The 19086-nt window shown below is 45.6% G+C and overlaps 1 protein-coding gene across 1 annotated transcript; it reads left to right on the plus strand.

The window, feature by feature from the left end:
* The first annotated feature begins 114 nt into the window (after positions 1–114).
* Positions 115–17301, plus strand: LOC134949410 (uncharacterized). Its single transcript, XM_063937965.1, has 4 exons — positions 115–126; positions 721–1005; positions 1917–3261; positions 6338–17301. The coding sequence occupies exons 1-4, from the start codon at positions 121–123 to the stop codon at positions 8833–8835; spliced, it is 4134 nt and encodes a 1377-aa protein (XP_063794035.1). The 5' UTR covers positions 115–120; the 3' UTR covers positions 8836–17301.
* Positions 17302–19086: the final 1785 nt, after the last annotated feature.

Below are 19086 nucleotides of genomic sequence, written 5' to 3' on the forward strand. Positions count from 1 at the left end.
TTTATTTACTGTTATCATTTTCTTAAAATAGAATATTAATATTACACTATTATTTGGAATTACAAAATGACCAGCACATTCTAACAGTTTGTCTATATCTGCGTTCTAGGTTTGGTGCAGATGAAGGTTAGTATATGTTTAATCCATCTCTTTTCTTATAATCCTATTTCACATATAACACTGTAAGATAACGGTCCATAATTATGTAAATCGGGGACGGACTGGGGCTATAATTGTGCCTGATATATACATGTGACACAGGGGCGTGCCGCGAGTCACTGGGGGAGTGGCCTCATGGCACGCCCCTTCTAAGCATGCTGGATGGGCAGAGCCTTGGGAGTGGAGCTTCTCAGACCAACCATCAGACGGCCAGACCCGTGTATCAGACCATCGGCTGTTCTGACAATTTCCAGATGGCCAGTCCAGCTGTGATGTCATTTACCACCCATATTACACAGTATAAACAACAAAAATTATGGCAGACCTGACTGTGCAAGGGTTATCCATGTCACACTATATCTGGCTTCCTTATTAACTGCTAGCGCAGTTGGATGATGACCATTCAATGCACGGCAGATAGCCGCATTTATCAACGTGCCCGATAATTATTACTGGGTGTCTGACTTGTTTTAGATGCTTTACAGACTGAAGGACGGGAGATGATCCCATTCAAGCAACTACTTTTATATTTGCTAACGTTACCTTCCTTTCGTTCCGTAGCATGCGGGCAGCGAGGGAGAGCTTTTTCCATCCTCCAGCTCTCTACAGTCTGCAGACAGCATATGTACGCTGGAGTCATGTATTTTAGAGGATACAAGCGAAGCTTGTGAGGAGAGTATAGAGGACTCTTCCTTCTGCCTCCCTGAAGATGTCCTGTCCGGCAGCCTTTCCATCACAGATGAGATACTGGAGCTACTCAACCAGAGAGGGCTGCGGGCTGAGCCAATGAACGGAGAGTCTAAGGCTTCAGAGCAAGAACAATCAAAGGCTGAGATTAAGGAGCAGGTAAATCACTGTCCTCAGTATATGTTCAGTATCCAGACCCACTCAATCAACTCCAGGTCTATGGGAGTCCAATTCTAGGGACTCCCACAATTCATAAGTGCTCCCCACTGTGGGCATTGCACTTGTTTTTCTCTCCACAGGAGTTTTAAAAAGTTAACATCTCTGTGATGGTTTACACTAAAACAAAATATTTTGCGTGGCGCAAAAACCTTTATGTAACAGTGTATTTATTATCAGTGGAATAAAATAAGATGATCTTTGGAAAACTGGGTCACAAGACTTAAGCAGACACTACAGTTCTCTAGTGTCCTATATCATCCATGGCATCACTGGCAGAGAGGCACAAAGATAAGGGGGTGAGGCTGAGAGACATAGAGTAAGGAGGGAGAGGGGAGGCTGAGAGACACCAAGTGAGGGGGATGGTAAGAGATACAGGTGGGAGATGATGACGTGGCAGAGAGACGCAAGGAGGAGATGATGGTGTGGCTGAGAGATGCAGGGAGGAGATGATGGTGTGGCTGAGAGACAGGGGGAGATGATGGTGTGGCTGAAAGATGACACAGGAAGGAGATGGTGGTATGGCTGAGAGACGCAGGGAGGAGATTATGGTATGGCTGAGAGATGACACAGGAAGGAGATGGTGGTGTGGCTGAGAGATTCAGGCGGGACTGAAAATCTTGACCTCCTTCTACATGGATGCCGCCCCTGATCACCACTGTTTATGCTCATCACCCACATAGATAGTACCAAAGCTCTGTATTCACATCTCTCCCAGACTACCACCAATTCTATAGCCAGTAGCGCTGCTGTTTTATGAAAAACTCATATAGTGCTGTTTGTCACACCTTACAGTTCATCACAGCTGTATTATTTACATGTAAACCAGTATATTATATTTCACTTTGTACTAGGAGTCTGTGAGTTGCAAGCTGAGACGGTCAGGATCCTCTGAATACTATACTGAAACAGAGAGGGCAAGTTCCATCTCACTCGAAGAAGCTTCAGATGTATTCTACAGTGGTGACCTAACATCGCCTGACTCTGTGGATGAGATGGAAAATCTAGAGCAAGGTCTAAGTGACCCTGAGATTCCTTTCTGCGTTAGATCGTCAGATGAAAACTTGCAGAACAAAGATAATGGAGAGTTGTCTCTAGAAGAGGAGGCTCCTTCGGAAGACCTTGGGCAAGAAGAAACTGGCCCCAGTGTCTGCAAAACAGAGGCTTCTAAACCAGAGGAGATTCAGCAGTCAGTGTTCCCTGGTGATGGAGAAGATCTATCTTCCAAGCTCAAAGAGAAGGGTGAAGGACAAGAAGTGAATGAAAGACAGAGTACAAATAGATGTGAGCCTGCTCCAGAAAAGAAAGAAAAAGGCCCGAAACCCAAGAGGGACTCTACTTTGACTCCGGACGACAGGCTGTTGATTGAGAGAATCAAGAATTACTATGATAATGCTGATGCTGGGGCATCATACCTCAGTAAAGAGGATAGTATTTCCTATATCCCCACTGGGGTGGTGAAAGATTCCATATTGAGATTCAATTACATCCTGCAGCAGGAGGTCAAGAAGGATAGAGAAAAGGGCATATGCCGGACAAATGGGTGTGGGCCAGAGGGAAGGCAGATCAATTGTCAAAGGAAACCTCCATCCCATGCAGCCGAAGACATAGCAATTGTGTTAGAGAAGAACAATGGTGGCTTGGAACAAGAGCCAGAATACAAGTCTTGTGCTGAGATAAGAAAAGCCTGGAAAGAAAAAGAGAAACCAAACTCTTCAGAAGTGGGAAGAGTCCTGAAAAGAGGGAAGTCCCGGAGCAAAGAGCTGGAGGAGAAGGGTGGCGAACTGGTCATCGTGGAGGAGTCTGACTTAGAAGTTGTAGGTCAGCTGCCAAAAGAGAGTTCTGTAAAGAGGGAAGCCGGAAAAGACCATCACAAGCACAATGTGGAAGACAGCGCCATCAGACAGGACGGTCCCCCAAAGACAGAACTTACCTGCTTGACCAGCGTCACCAGCAAAGCGAGCTTCTGCTCTCCAGGGATGGGCCTCTACGATTCAGATGACATTTGTCTGCTTGAGAACTCAGAGAAAATCATTAATAAAGTGCAGCTGCTCGCTACAATGTACAGCGAAAAGATTGGCCGGATGAAGACACAGAAGAAGAATGGGGAGAGCAGGAGATCGGCCGTCCAGAACAGAGCGACAGTGAAGGCACTCCCTCAGGTCCTTGAGGAGACCACTGGGGAGAGGCACATGACAGGTAAGAATAGGAAAAGGCCAGGGTTGTTCTACAGAAGAATCTTACTTACTGCTATCAAAGCTCATTCATCTAAAATAAATGTTGTATATGTAATGATAATATATATATAATCCAAAGACATAATAGGTAGTAATTGTCTGTCTCTCAAATGCGAACACGTTGTGATCAATCACTGCTCCCATGTTAATTCATTCCACGTAACATACAGTATGTACAACTGGTAAAAAAAATTAACATATACAGGTTGAGTATCCCTTATCCAAAATGCTTGGGACCAGAGGTATTTTGGATATCGGATTTTTTCGTATTTTGGAATAATTGCATCCCATAATGAGATATCATAGCAATGGGACCTAAATCTGAGCACAGAATGCATTTATGTTTTATATACACCTTATACACACAGCCTGAAGGTAATTTTAGCCAATATTTTTTATAACTTTGTGCATTAAACAAAGTGTGTCTACATTCACACAATTCATTTATGTTTCATATACACCTTATATACACAGTCTGAAGGTCATTTAATACAATATTTTTAATAACTGTGTGTATTAAACAGAGTTTGTGTACATTGAGCCATCAGAAAACAAAAGTTTCACTATCTCACTCTCGCTCAAAAAAGTCTGTATTTCGGAATATTCCGTATTTCGGATATTTGGATATGGGATACTCAACCTGTATTACAAAAAGAAAGAGTCAAAATGAGGAGGGTCTGTCTGATGAGAGATTACAGTCCTATAAGAAGAAAGGGAGATGGGGTGGGGGGTGGGTCATAGGTGGTGGGCTGTGCGAAGACCAAGCTGGTTCAACATGTCTGAATTATGAAGGCTCATCTAGAGGTGGAGTTGTCTGTAACAGGGAGAATCAGCAGTTACTAGTTATAATGAGTGAGCCAAATTCTTCATTGAATCAGGTGTAACTTAGAAAGCAAATTTATGATGCGACCAGTGATAGGATATGAATATTTATGTAAATGTCTGCATCAAAGATTACCTATAGACAGGGGTGTAGTATGGCTCACCGGCGGTCTCCTGACCGCCGGTCAGCTTACCGACGCCGGGATCCCGGCAGCATACCGACGCCGGGATCCCGGCGGGGAGAGGCGAGTGCAGAAAGCCCCTTGCGGGCTCGCTGCGCTCGCCTATTGGTGTCGTGGACACCCACGAGTGGAAATAGTCCCTGTTGGTCGGCATGCCGACCATCGGGATAGTGGGGGTCGGGAAGCTGGAGGAGGTCATGTGACCGTCGGTCTCCCGACCGTCGGTCACATGAATACCACCCATAGACAGGGAGCATTGCTTAAGCTGAGGAAACACTTGCAGATCGCATAAAGGCCCTGATCCTCCGAGCCATTATCCGATCAGCCTGCCCCTCGTAGCTCATTGTGGGCTTTCTTCCAGGGGATCAGCAGATCTGCATTGGAAGTATTAAGCAGATCATAATATCCCGCCCTTCAATCCGACCGTTACAGGAGCGTTTGAAGCCATTTATCGGCTAGCAATCCTGAAACATCCCTGTCATACACACTATACAATGGGCATTTACTGCCCTATAATTGTACAGTAAATACCCAGCTCTAGAGACATTGGGGCAGACGCAGAATTGAAGTCAGTTTTGGGAAATTGTCCTGTGTGTTTATGAACACAGGTAATGTTTGGATAAGCTCAATTAATACTGAAAGCCTTTTTGGGTGAGTTGATCAATATGGATGTATACCTTAAAAAAAAGTGTTAGTGGAGCTCGAAAAGAATCAGGAGTTGAGGTGTTTATGCTAATGATAATGAAGAGTACAGACTGTGGGCCTAATTCTGAGTTGATTGCAGCAGCAAATTTGTTAGCAGTTGGGTAAAACCACGTGCACTGCAGGGAGGGGGGGGGGGGGGCAGATGTAACATGTGCAGAGAGAGTTAGATTTGGGTGGGTAGTGTTCAAACTGAAATCTAAATTGCAGTATAAAAATAAATCAGCCAGTATTTACCCTGCACAGAAACAATGTAACCCACCCAAATCTAACTCTCTCTGCACGTTATATCTGCCCCCCCCCCCTTGCAGTGCACATGGTTTTGCCCAACTGCTAACAAATTTGCTGCTGCGATCAACTCTCAATTACCTCCTGTGTCTGCCCACTCTCTCTGAGCTGACAACATGCAGTCATTCATTTAATGGACTTGGGGGGGAGGGGGAGAGATTTATCAAAGTTTGGAGAGAAATAGGGGGTCATTCAGACCTGATTGCTGGGCTGCTAATTTTGCTGTCCTGCGTTCAGATAGTCGCCACCTCCGGGGGGAGTGTATATTCGCCGTGCAAGTGTGCGATGCTATGTCTACGCCAAGCTGCTAAAATCCACTTTGTGCATCCCAGGATTACCTCCTACAGAGCGATCACATCAGGCTGATCGGGGGCCGGAGCTGACGCCAGACACACTCCCTGAAAATGCTTGGTAACGCCGGCGTTTTTCCGAACACTCCCAATAAATGGTCAGTTGCCATCCACAAACGGCTTCCTCCTGTCAATCACCTTGCAAACTCCTGTGCGAATGGAATTTTCGCACCATCCCATCGCTGCCCGGCAATGCCCGTTGTTGCTGTCTGACGCGCTTGCGCATTGCGGTGCATGCGCAGTTAGTACCTGATCGCCCGCTGTGCGAAAATTCACAGCAGCAATCAGATCTGAATGACCCTCATAAAGCAGAGAGAATGAAAGCACTGACCATTCAGCTACTTACTGCCATTTTTCAAACACTGATTGGATAGTATCTCTTTCACATTGTCTCCAAGTTTTGATCAATCTCCCCCTTGCTCTCCTAGTGCCTCATGTACCATGTTTGCGGCTGTTTGTGTGTCTGTGGAGCTTTCATGTTAATATCCATTCCTGTTATTTATTGAACTGCACAGACTACAGTACATTGGGTCTAATTCAGACCAAACACAATGCATTGTTGCATCTTATGCACAGTAGACGAGTAACTAGAACCCTCCACAATGTCCGCTATATATGGCTGTGTTTTTATCATTTGGCTGCATTTGTATCAGTATTTGACATTTCCATAACAAAATATTTTTCCTGCATTTAGAGCCCCAGCTGTATGGACACCTGATGATACACGAAACTTTACTTCACATTAACTGTGTTCAAGAAAATGGCCTGTGCATTCCGGCAGCTCGTGAGAGCCTTTCAGAGCTTCATAAAAAGGAGACGTTATGGTCCCAGCTCCCCAGTCAGGAGCAAGCCCCAGTGCTGCAGTTGCCAGAGATAGATCTGGTGGCCTTCGTGCCAGAGGAAGAGTCTCAAATTGAAGTAAAGGAAAGCAATGAGATCTCTGTTGACGTGGTCAGACCAGATAATGAATCACACATGAATTATGGTTGTGTGCCTGAACCTGTACCAACATCCGTCTGTTTGTCAAATGAAGTCAAGACAGACAACCAGTGTGTGTGTAAACCAGGTCCAGAAGAAGACCGAGAAACCCTTATTGTCAGTGTTGATTATGAAGTCAAGGAAGCTAGTGTTTTAGACATGAATGACCTTGATAAAGCCAACTACTCAGAGGGCTCAAATGACCTTCTTGGTGAGCCATCACCCTGCATCACAGAAACCCAGGAGTTAAGAGAAGCAGAACCGGTTGGACTCGTGCTACCCGCTGATGGTGAGGAGTCCTCTAATGTGCACTCTACAGTGGCAAAATCAGGAGAAAGCCCAGATGAAGGACCAGAAACTGGGGAAATTAAAACCACAATGGAGCTGGAGGAAATATCAAAAACAAACACTAACAATGAGACACAAAAAGTCCCTTCAGCTACATCAACTAATAACTCATCTGCATTTGTCCCACACTGTGATAGAAAGGTGGCAGACATATCTCCACCATCTTTACCAGTTCTTGAAAACGGTTCCCACCTAAGCACAGATGGTAGTTATGCTGTCTCTTGTGATAAGTCTGCACATAAATCCTCCGAACCAGCACAGACTCAGAGGAGCAGGGGAGTCTCTCCAGCTGTTATGGACGTCATGCAGCGACTGCAGCTTGACTCCTCATTTTCTGTCCCATACTCCCAAGACATAAACTCCTCAAAGAAACTCAATATGGCGACGCGCTCATCGTCCTTCAAGAATAACACTTCAACTGCCAAGGAGTTCCAGGGCATGTTCCAGTCGAATGTACCGATTAAAAAACAGCAGAAAGTTGCCCCGACTCCTGGCCTCTTCTCCCCTTCTGTGTTGCAAAGGAAATTATCTAGAGCCATGGCACTGTCCAAGAGCGCCCCAGAGTCTCAGCAGGTTCTTGCAAAGAGAAGCCCCATCATAAAATCTAGAAGTTCTGACACAGAAACTCAAACTTCATCTATAAGGTCTCCGTGTTCTGTTCCATCACCTTACAGAAATTCTTTATATTCAGGGCTAGTGTTGAGTGATACAAAACCTAGAGTCCTTAAAAGCAAAGTGTTGGTCGACACTCAAAAGGAAGGAGAGACATATCAGTCTGACTCCAAAGTGACACCAAGTATATCGACATATGAAGCGCCACACAAGCCTTGTCCTCTGACTTTCAACTGCCATAAGGAAAATCTTGTAGACAAGGTATTAGATGGCCCTGTTTGTATTTCTCCTGGTTCTGCGGTCCTCATTGCAATCCCCTGTCCTCCGACCATAAGGCAGATACCGTCATCCACAGTGTCTGAACCAAACTCACGAGTGCAATCCCCATTGACATTGCGTTCTAGAATGTTTTCTCCTCCCCCCAGGCATAACCCTGCAGGTCCAAAGTCTCCTCACATCCCTTCCTTTTCCAACACCAGAGCATATTCATTTACCCCTCTTTCCTTTAGTTACCTGGAACGGTCATCTTCATCATCTGCAAGTTCTACTCCAACTTGCACAAGTCCCCCAGCTTGCCCATGGTCTCCTGGATTTCCTCTCCACTCTAGGAGATCTTGTGGAAATAATGTACCAAGTGGTGGGGACAGTCCTATAAGCCCCGGTGCATTACAATACCCAGCTGGATCCCTAAATGAAGAAAGCAGGTTCTGGTGTTTAAACAGATCACCTCCATGTCTGTCTCCTGACCCTACTTCACCTACCGGTGGAATTAGTACGCATGAGCTAACCAGCATCCACTGGCCTGATGTCCGTGAGCTGCGCACAAAGTATGGACCACTGAAGTACCAGAAATCTACCAACACAGAGAAGAAATTTGATTTGAGGCCGCCAGCCTCATTCAGAAAATGCAAGTCTCTGGATGAAGGACCAAAACTTTTCCCTAAAAATGCAAGTTCCCTGTCTCCAGCAACCTCCCATTACCCAACTGTAGCGACCAGGGAAGGTGTACAGCACTGTGGTAGTACAGAGAGGTGGGACTCTTCTGACACGAAGGAAAAAGCAGCCTCAAGGGCAAGTTATTCCACCACAGTGAACATACAGATTGGTGGTAGCGGCAGAATCGCGTCTTTCAGCAATGCTCAGGTGAGTCTGACGCATCCTCTCCTGCAAGCCCCAGAGTGTCTCTCCTCACGGAAGATAAACATTAACGGAAGCACCTTAGAACATAAAACTGTGAATGCTAGCCAGAAATGAGGAGAACGGAGGGCCCTAAGTCTGTTCTACATTTACGAACTCACAGTAAGCTGAGAAATGAATTTTCTGGACCACGCCGAATCACCTGATGTAGTGGAGCACATGATATATATACACCAAAGATAAGACCCAGCCATAGGCCTGTGTGCACCTTCTTTCTATTTAGAACTTTGTTGCAATGAACCGATCGGCCTGGCGCCACCACTGCCAGATGGACTTAATAGTACAAGTTTCAGTGAATTTGCACTTATAATGAACAATTTGCACCAAAGACCCCAATTACGGTCTTTGTGCTGGCAAAACAATACACCAAAGAATACTTTGGTCTTCCATAGTTACCATTCATCCACCCTCGTTGTGGACACGAGAACACAAGACCTTACCATGGGCAACATTACCATAATTCATGTCTGCAGCCTGTCTCACAGTACAGAACAATTATATTGTGGATCACCTTATAGGACACATGGGGCCTGATTCAGGGTGGACGCAGTTGCAGCCGCAACTTTATGCTAATTCCGCAGTCACTGGGTTCCTACTGAGGCGTCCAGCCGCGGCGCTAAACCGCTGCTGTGTATATTAAGATGCACCATCGGAGACTGCAGCCCATCGAGGAGCAGAATCTCAGTCACATCATGGCGACCAGTGAACTGCGTTTTTAGATGCAGACACTGACCGTGACATGCCCGCATCTTGATAATCACCCCCCAGTTACCACCCAGAGGTGCCCACAGAATTGGCATGGTGTCTGCGTGGAATTTTGTGTGGTAACCATTGGTTACGCATGTGCAGTGCGACTCTGATGCATGCACAGACGGAAAACATTGGCGCTTGCATCCGATGTTGCCGCTGAGTCCACCTCTGTATCGTGCCTATTGTGAAAAGGGAAGAATTCTATCTGCACACAGAGAAAACCGTTGTATAAAACACATGGACATTAACCATACAAAAGGTATTAATCACTTTTTAAAAGTTATTTTTTTCTAATTTTCTGTTTAAATGTCCTAACTTTTAATATCATTACTGATTTTTTAAAAACAACTTAAATTTTTTTTTTTTTAAATCAACCGCTGTTTACATGGAAAGGCATCCATTCCAGATCAGGGAAACATACTAAAGTCTTTGCAGGTACAATTAGATGCTGGTTTCTAGGGGGTAATTCAGAGTTGATCCCAGCAGCAAATTTGTTAGCTAATGGGCAAAACCATGGGGGTCATTCCGAGTTGATCGCTCGCTAGCAGTTTTTAGCAGCCGTGCAAACGCATTGTCGTCGCCCACCGGGGAGTGTATTTTCGATTTGCAGAAGTGCAAACTCTTGTGCAGCAGAGCGCCTGCAAAATCTTTTTGTGCAAAACGAGACCAGCCCTGTAGTTATTCTTCGTGTGCGTTGATTCTAACGACGGAGGGACAGCTTTGGACATCACACACCCGCCCAGGGAACGCCCAGCCACGCCTGTGTTTTTCTGCCACGCTTGCATTTTTGCAAACACTCCCTGAAAATGGTCAGTTGCCACCCAGAAACGCCCACTTCATGTCAATCTTCCTGCGTTCGGCCGTGTGACAGGAATGTTCGTAAGACTCTGTGCAAACCCACGATGCTCATTGTACCCGTACAACGTGCCTGCGCATTGCGGTGCATACGCATGCGCAGAAATGCTGATTTTTAGCCTGATCGCTGCGCTACGAACAATGACAGCTAGTGATCAACTCAGAATGACCCCCCATGTGCACTGCAGGGGGGCAGATGTAACAGGTGCAGAGAGTGTTAAATTTGGGTGGGGTGTGCTCAAACTGAAATCTAAATTGCAGTGTAAAAATAAAGCAGCCAGTATTTACCCTGCACAGAAACAATATAACCCACCCAAATCTAACTCTCTCTACACATGTTACATCTGCCCCACCTGCAGTGCACATGGGGGGGGGGGGGTGTCATTCAGATCTGATAGCTGCTGTGCGTTTTCGCGCAGCTGGTGATCAGATACAAACTGTGCATGTACTTCAATGCGCAGGCGCACCAGACAGCTGCAAAGCAAATTGCCGGTCAGCAACGGGTTTGTGCGAAGGATCCATTCGCACGGGCATTCGCAAGGAGATTGACAGGAAGAGGGCATTTGTGTGGTGGCAACTCACCGTTTTCTGAGAGTGTCTGGAAAAACGCCGGCGTGTCCAAGTGTTTGCAGGGCGGGTGTCTGACGGCAAATCCGGTCCTGGACAGGTTGATGTGATCGCACCGGCTGAGTAAGTCCTGGGCTACTCAGAGACTGCACAAAATTTGTTTGTACAGCTCGGCTACACATGCGTTCGCACACTTGCACAGCAAAAATACAATCCCCCTGTAGGCGGTGACTATCTGATCGCATGGCAGCAATCAGATCTGAATCAGGCACATGGTTTTGCTCATTAGCTAACAAATTTGCTGCTGCGATCAGGTCTGAATTAGGCCCATAATGCGCTTTATCTGTACAACAAAGGTTTAAGCTCTCTCCTCGGAATGAAAGGGCACGTATCTGTTAGATGGACTCCGAACTGACGATGCTTTATATTTCACATTTTACTACAAAGGGAAGGCGTTCTAAGTGCCCATATAATGAGATTAATACCCGCTTGAGACCCCTTTCAGACCGCGGCACCAACCAGGCATATTGCCAAGATAAACTCCAGTCGCCGCCTCCTCCTGTGCCATAAATGGGTGCTGGGTCGCATTGCCCCGGCTTACCCGGTCACACCGCACAGCGATCAGGGTTGAAGATGCTTTCAACCCAGCTCGCTACCCAAATTGAAATACTGGATCGCTCACCCCGGATTATTTCGACTGGCCCCTTTCAAACCGCACAGCAACCCAGGTCGGTGCGTGCTTATGGGGGTGATTCCGAGTTGTTCGCTCGCTAGCTGCTTTTAGCAGCATTGCACACGCTAAGCCGCCGCCCTCTGGGAGTGAATCTTAGCTTAGCAGAATTGCGAACGAAAGATTAGCAGAATTGCGAATAGAAATTTCTTAGCAGTTTCTGAGTAGCTCCAGACTTACTCCTACACTGCGATCAGTTCAGTCAGTCTCGTTCCTGGTTTGACGTCACACACACGCCCAGCGTTCGCCCAGCCACTCCCCCGTTTCTCCAGACACTCCCCTCGTTTTTCCCTGAAACGCTAGCGTTTTTCCGTACACTCCCAGAAAACGGCCAGTTTCCGCCCGGAAACACCCACTTCCTGTCAATCACACTCCGATCACCAGAACGATGAAAAAACTTTGTTACGCCGTGAGTAAAATACCAAACTTTTGTGCTAATTTACTTGGCGCAGGCGCGCTGCGTACATTGCGCATGCGCAGTTTGCGACTAATCGCTCCGTAGCGAAAAAATAACGAGCGAACAACTCGGAATGCCCCCCTATGTGCAATAACCTGGGTTATTGCTGGCGGGCTAAAAGGGATATAACTGTGCCTGCAGTAAAGAGATAGTGACCTCGGGCTTTATCATGATTCGGAAGTAAAGCAAGAAACCACGGAACAAACCATGCTGCCATGCAAGGGGAGAATATACATTTATATTGTTTCTGTGCAGGGTAAATACTGGCTGCTTCTGCGTGTAGCCCACAAATGTTAGACCGCTTTATTTTTACACTGCAATTTAGATTTCAGTTTGGACACACCCCACCCAAATCTGACTCTGCACATGTTACATCTGCCCCACCTGCACTGCAACATGATTTTGCCAGGTGCACCGTTTCTTGATCTTTTTTAAGCTTTACTTCTAAATCAGAATCAGGCCCCTGTAATGTGGAAATGAATGTACAATATTATTAAGCAGCGCTTATTCCGCCACACTCCCCCAAAATGATGTGATAACCATGATATTGAGGGAATGTACTATAATAACTGTTTGAGGACAGATTCCCTATAGTTTAATGGGGAGTAATTGAGAAGTGAAAATTGAATTGAGAATGTGAAGAGGTATTTATAGAGTGAGATCGCCCATTCCTACAAAGGCTTCCCAGGCACCATTAGGGATATGCACAGTCACTTAACAAAATAATATCAATCTATCAAAACAATTCTTGGTTTTATTGAGGAATACGTGCTCCCATTTATCTGAAGCAGAAGACTTGGACATATACATGTCATTATGTCTGCTCAGTCTCTAGTGACCAGCTTCTGCTTCCCAAGTGCTGAGTGTTATATAGCAGTTATATGAGACAAAAAACGTCCATTTACATAAACATAAGTATTGAGACCATCTTTGAATTAGGCCCCAAGTCCTGTGTATATACACAACTTAAGTACATTTCTTTGAAAGGAATAATCACATATATTTTAAATGCAATTCCTATAATTAGCCAAATACCTGATACCAGTGGTACATTTATGTAACTACACAAAAAAAAAAGGAATATCCCGCCAGTTTGCACACACTTATTACACAGAAGTTATATCATGTACTGGCTTTTATTTTATTTTTTTAATTTTGTCTCCAACCGCTCTCCCCCTCTGTGTTCCCCTTTTTCTCTCTCTTCCGCAAGTCAACACTTTCTCCCCACATCTCCTCCTCCCTCCCAGCACTCTCTTTCGCTCACCGCCCCTCACTATCTCTCTGTACATCACTAACACAGGTGGGAGTGGTAAGAGCTCAGACCAACTGTCATTCCATTCCACTGTGATGATGTCATTTTTATCAGCAGTCGATTTTATTACATAGATCAGTGGTTCCCAAACTGTGTGCCGTGGCACCCTGGGGTGCCTCGGGACACTTGCAGGGGTGCCTCGGGTTGGTGGTCCAGAACCAATTCAAATTCTGCATGGTCAATGTAAAAAGCAAAACCAGTGTTAATGGCTGACAATCATAAAATATATTGACAATCAGAAGCAAATCTTGTCCATCACCACATAAGATACCCTAAGGATCACCTAAATAGACAATTTACATAATTTAATATTTCTTTCTACATTTTTCAATAAGAAACAATTGGCTTAGGGGTGCCGTGCAAAAACTTCTGATACTCTAGGGTGCTGTGATTCAAAAAAGTTTGGAAACCACTGACATAGATAATACAGTTGCAAACAGTTATTACACAGAAATTTAAGTCAACATCATGGGAGTTTCATACCATTATTCCAGACATTACGGAAAGACTATACAATGCATAATTACGCAAACCTCTAACCTCCCGTGTTCTGAGCACTTATCACAGAGATTATACTCTTCCCCCTAAGAGGAGGATGTCATCCATGTTATTATATCATCACTTCTCACAGAGAAGTTCTATATCCCACCAGTAGGGGAACCCAAGCTCCACTATAATTCCAGGTCACATTAATCTCACGCACAATCTCCTTCGTGGACATTATTGTCTTATACTGTACGAACCACGAAGATAAAATGTACTGCCCAATGGTAACTTTATGCACTAATAAATCATTGCGGAAATGTAAAGTATAATAAAGTAAATTCCAAAAACCAGTTCAGATATAGAGGGAGATGTAATAAGCCTTGTAGAGTGATAAAGTGGAGAGAGATAAACAACTAACCAGTTAGCTCCTGACTAATTTTTCAAACAGCCTGTAACATGACAGTTAGTAGCTGATTGGTTACTAGTTTATCCTTCTATACTTTATCACTCTCCAAGGCTTAGTACATATCCCCCATATTGTGGTAATTAACTATAAGGCTGCTGTTGTTCAATATATATATATGGGATCAGTACGTAATCCCGCTGCACGGGATCCCGGCGGTCAAAATACCGACGCCGGAATCCCGACCACACAATCTCGACAGGGGTTGCGAGCGGAACGCAGCCCCTTGCGGGCTCGCTTCGCTCTGCACACTATTATATTCTCCCTCTATGGGTGTCGTGGACACCCACGGAGGGAGAATATGTCGGGATGTGGCGCCGGGATCCCGTCCAGCGGGATGTTGACCGCATCCCATATATATAATATCAAAGGGTAGCATGTCAGTTTATTTCTTGGGAACTTGCACTGCCTATATCCCAACATTTGAAACGTCCAAACTGTATAGAACTGGTGTTACCTATAAGACTGCAAGCAATTAAACCAAACTAGTGCCTTGCCGGCGTATACTAGACACTAGCCTTCAGTAAAGGGATGGGGCAGATGCATAATCTACTCTATTCTAATATATAGGCACTTTGGTTACTATTTAATACACAGACTTTAATTAATAGTACTATCCAGTAGTGTATTCAGTTGATCATCAGTTTGGATTTTTCTTTACGTAAAGCCGCAAATTCCCAATACCGTTATGATGACCATTTTGGTTCATCTCCCACACAGTGCGCATCGGTGCTACAAATCTCCAGGGCTTAGAATGCTCTTAAAGTAATTTCCAAATGTATAAGACTATGAACCATCTAAGGTTATCCTGAGTGTGGGTACAGTTCTAGGTTTTATCTTCTAAAACTCCCCCACCACAGTCACACAACAGCTGACACTCTTATTTGTAGAAGGTAACATCGGAGTTTGTCATTTCTTGAAATAATGTTGTTTTTTTCATTTTGTCACTATCAATGTCGATTTTCAGTCACAGCACAAAGATTGCTATGTCTCTTACAAAGTCTTTATATGTTCTGCTTTTGCTAAAGGTTGTTATTGGTCAGGTGGAGATAAGAATGTGAGCCGCAAGTCTAGAGAATGGAGACTGTGAGATGAGTGGACGGTACTGCAATGTGATTTGGCTGCAGAATGTGATATAACTTGGAAGATGAATCTGTGTCCCTGACAAATGTAATACTGCGCTGCTGCAGCGACAGTACAGTTTCCAAATGAGCGTACAGTACAGATCAGGGGCGAGTGTAGAAATCGCGCAGGGAGACGGGCGTGCCGCTTTAGCCTTTCATGTTCTCAATACACTGCAAGTTCAGTATACTTCAAAACACAGCACACCCATAAGACGGTCCATCGCTCTGTGTCTGCTTACTGCCTGGGAACGCCCAATACATGTTCAAGACATTTCTAAGACCCCGCTTCTCAATCACACCTGTCACTCTGTCCGTGCTGACGCATGTGCAGTGTGATTAAGTCTGGGAACACACTACGGCCAACCCGCCGTTGCGCCTACAGAGCAGCCGATTCAGGTAAGCACATACACTTATCAATCAGCCGCATTTGAATTTACCAGGACAGCTATGGCATCAGCCCCTGCAGCCAGTGCACAGGTGGTCAGCGGACCGTCCGTACACACAGCCAGATGCACCGATATATCTGTAGATACATTGGCAGTGCTGCACAGTGGGTGCGATTTGTTTGTGAATCACATACATATTGGGTGTACACATCCTCTCGTGATATATCAGCCATTCAATCGAACAGCCGGTGTATGGCCCAATGTGTTCCCAGCTTCAGACGCACAAGCAGAAGAGAAATATTGCTCAACTGCGTCTGACATCGGCAGAGTGTCCTAATCAGAATCACACCCTATATGTGTCTTATTGATAGTACAGGCTGTGTGCTTCTGAAGGATCTTAATGCTGCATTACCATGTTTTCTTCCTGTTCTAGGAAAATATTTATAGGTGATTCTGTAGCTGTAAATCATGCATATTCCTTACCATGGGAACTTTAATAAAGTATCACTAATACCTATGTGATAATGTAGAATGTCATGAATGGTACTAATTGGTTATACTGTAACAATGAACCTGTAATAATGGGGGTCATTCCGATTTGATCGATAGCTACCGTTGTTCGCAGCGATCAGGCTAAAAATCTGCATTTCTGCGCATGCGTATGCCCCGCAATGCGCACGCGCATCGTACGGGTACAAAGCCCGTTGTGGTTGTGCACATGTTCTAGCGAAGTTTCCAGTCGCACCGACGGCCGCAAGAAGATTGACAGGAAGGGGGCGTTTCTGGGTGTCAACTGACCGTTTTCAGGGAGTGTTTGCAAAAACGCAGGCGTGGCTGGGCGTTCGCTGGGAGGGTGTATGATGTCAAATCCAGACACGAATAGGCTGAAGTGATCGCAAGCGCTGAGTAGGTTCAGAGCTACTCTGAAACTGCACAAACTGTTTTTGTAGAGCTTGGCTGCACAAGCGTTTGCACTTCTGCTAAGCTAAAATACACTCCCCAGTGGGCGGTGGCATAGCGTTTGTACGGCTGCTAAAACTAGCTAGCGAGCGATCAACTCGGAATGACCCCCCATGTCTCTGCTGTTATATGAGAACGCTACAAGGAGTCAAAGCAGTTTAAAAGGATTTAGGTGTAAAACTACAGCCTGACATGACTCAGTTTATTAAAGGGCGCTACAATGGGGTCCAGTCGGGATCACGGCAGTCAAAATACAGATGCCGGAATCCTGACACTGCTCGGAATGCCAACACCGGCATCCTAACTGGGATCACATTCCCGTTGCCGGATTTCTGACCACTGGGATCCCAACGAGCATTTGCCAGCTGTTGGATAGGTAAGCCACGGCGCGGGGGCTGTAAGTTTAGGCACTACCGGAGAGGGTTAGGCTGCAGGGGGGTGGAGGGAGGGTTAGGGTTAGGCTGCAGGGGGTAGGGTTACATTTAGGCTGCGGGAAGGGAGGGTTAGGGGGGAATTGGGGAAAGGTAAGTATACTTACCTTGCCCCTGCCGGGATTCTCACCATCGGGATCCTGCGGTCGGTATTCTGATCGCCGGCATCCCAAATGCCGACATATCAAACCCAACCTGCTACAATAGGTGCTGATGGTGACTTTTTGACTGTACAAGTGTATCTGTCAGGGTTTTCACTGTGTTTGTAAAAAAAAAAGGGAAACACTATGGAATAAACCTGATGTTTGCATGTATTTTTTCTTTTTAGCCAAACCACTGTCTTAAATGATACAAAATAAAGTGTAATGCAGTGCAGGACATACACAATACACAAAATGGCTAGTAATACTTTGGTACGAGAAAAGCACAATTTCAATACAATATACATAACAAGGCTGTAGGTAGCCTGGAACCAGGGACCCCATCAGTATTACAGGGTTCTGTCCAGACACTTTCAATGTAAAGTCAGTTCAGATCGGAGTTTCCCTTTAATTAACATGGTGCAAACGGGACAGAATGAATTTACGTCACTTAACTTAATCAAAGCGAATAACTGACCGGCTGCCAGAGCTTATGGCACAGGAGTATACTGCCTTTCTATGGGTGCAGAATAAAATGCCAGCCCAATACACTACATGGCGACAAGCTAGTGTTGGGGAATAAACTTAAGCCTCATATGGTATTGTACAGTTTTCTACAGTACTGTTGGCAGACCAACCCTAACCCAACACAGAATGGTACATAGCTGCAACAGGTTGTTCTCAATGTATAGACTCCTGGCCTTCATTGTGATATCAGAGCCCTCTTTTAGGGTGCAGTAAGGTAACAGAATAATTCTGCACCCTGTGATATTTATACGGGAGGTATAATACACACTTGGGAGGCATATGATATGTGTACATAGATTTGAGCAGTTATTAATCCTGATTAGCTGTGGCTCATTTTATATAACTGTACATTACATTTGTGTATTCTTTTTATTATTATTATTGTCAATAAAAGAAATACTTAAATAGGATTGATTTCCATTGCATTATTTATCCAGTGTGCGCAGTGTTCTATCATGTCTTATGCGCCCTACACACTGGCCGATAATCGGCAAAGATATGAACGATCTCGTTCATTAATGACCGAGATACCGTTCATATCTGTCAGTGTGGAGGCACCAGCGATGAACGATGCGCGGCCCCGCGCTCGTTCATCGCTGGTGCCCCGTCGCCTGTGCATGCAGGCCAATATGGACGATCTCGTCCATATTTGCCTGCACTTCTATGGAGCCGTGTGACGGGGGGAGTGAAGAAACTTCACTCCCCCCGTCACTGCCCCCCGCCGCCGGGTCGCCTGTCGGCCGTATCCGCCGTTCGATAGCTCAGCGGCGGATCGTCGTGTCTGTAGGGCCCATTACTTAGATGCATAATCCAATGGGATCCGTTCAAGATGCCGGCTGGCGGAATCCTGATACCCATCAGAATCCCGAAAAGGTCAGGACAAGTAAGTGTGTGTGGGGTGGGGTGGGGGGCGTGGCTGGGGAGATACAGAACCGGGCACACTGCTGGGAGCAAGATCGGTGCTGTCACACATCAGGGCCTGGCCAGCAGGGGGCAGAGGTGGGGAGGCGGCTGTGACATAGGGGCCAAATTATCACCATCCGCATCTAATGATGGTGTGATAATATCGGCGAAACTCGAAACTGCGATAATTAAGTACATCGCATGTATGTATCAATT

This window comes from Pseudophryne corroboree, chromosome 8 (genome assembly GCF_028390025.1).
Source record: "Pseudophryne corroboree isolate aPseCor3 chromosome 8, aPseCor3.hap2, whole genome shotgun sequence".
NCBI classification, from domain to species: domain Eukaryota; kingdom Metazoa; phylum Chordata; class Amphibia; order Anura; family Myobatrachidae; genus Pseudophryne; species Pseudophryne corroboree.

What these genes read in the sequence shown, in the direction of transcription:
- LOC134949410 (XM_063937965.1), top strand. An exon ending in AGGCTGAGATTAAGGAGCAG is followed by an intron (nt 1,006 to 1,916) that starts GTAAATCACTGT and finishes ACTTTGTACTAG; the next exon opens with GAGTCTGTGAGTTGCAAGCT. An exon ending in TGGGGAGAGGCACATGACAG is followed by an intron (nt 3,262 to 6,337) that starts GTAAGAATAGGA and finishes TCCTGCATTTAG; the next exon opens with AGCCCCAGCTGTATGGACAC.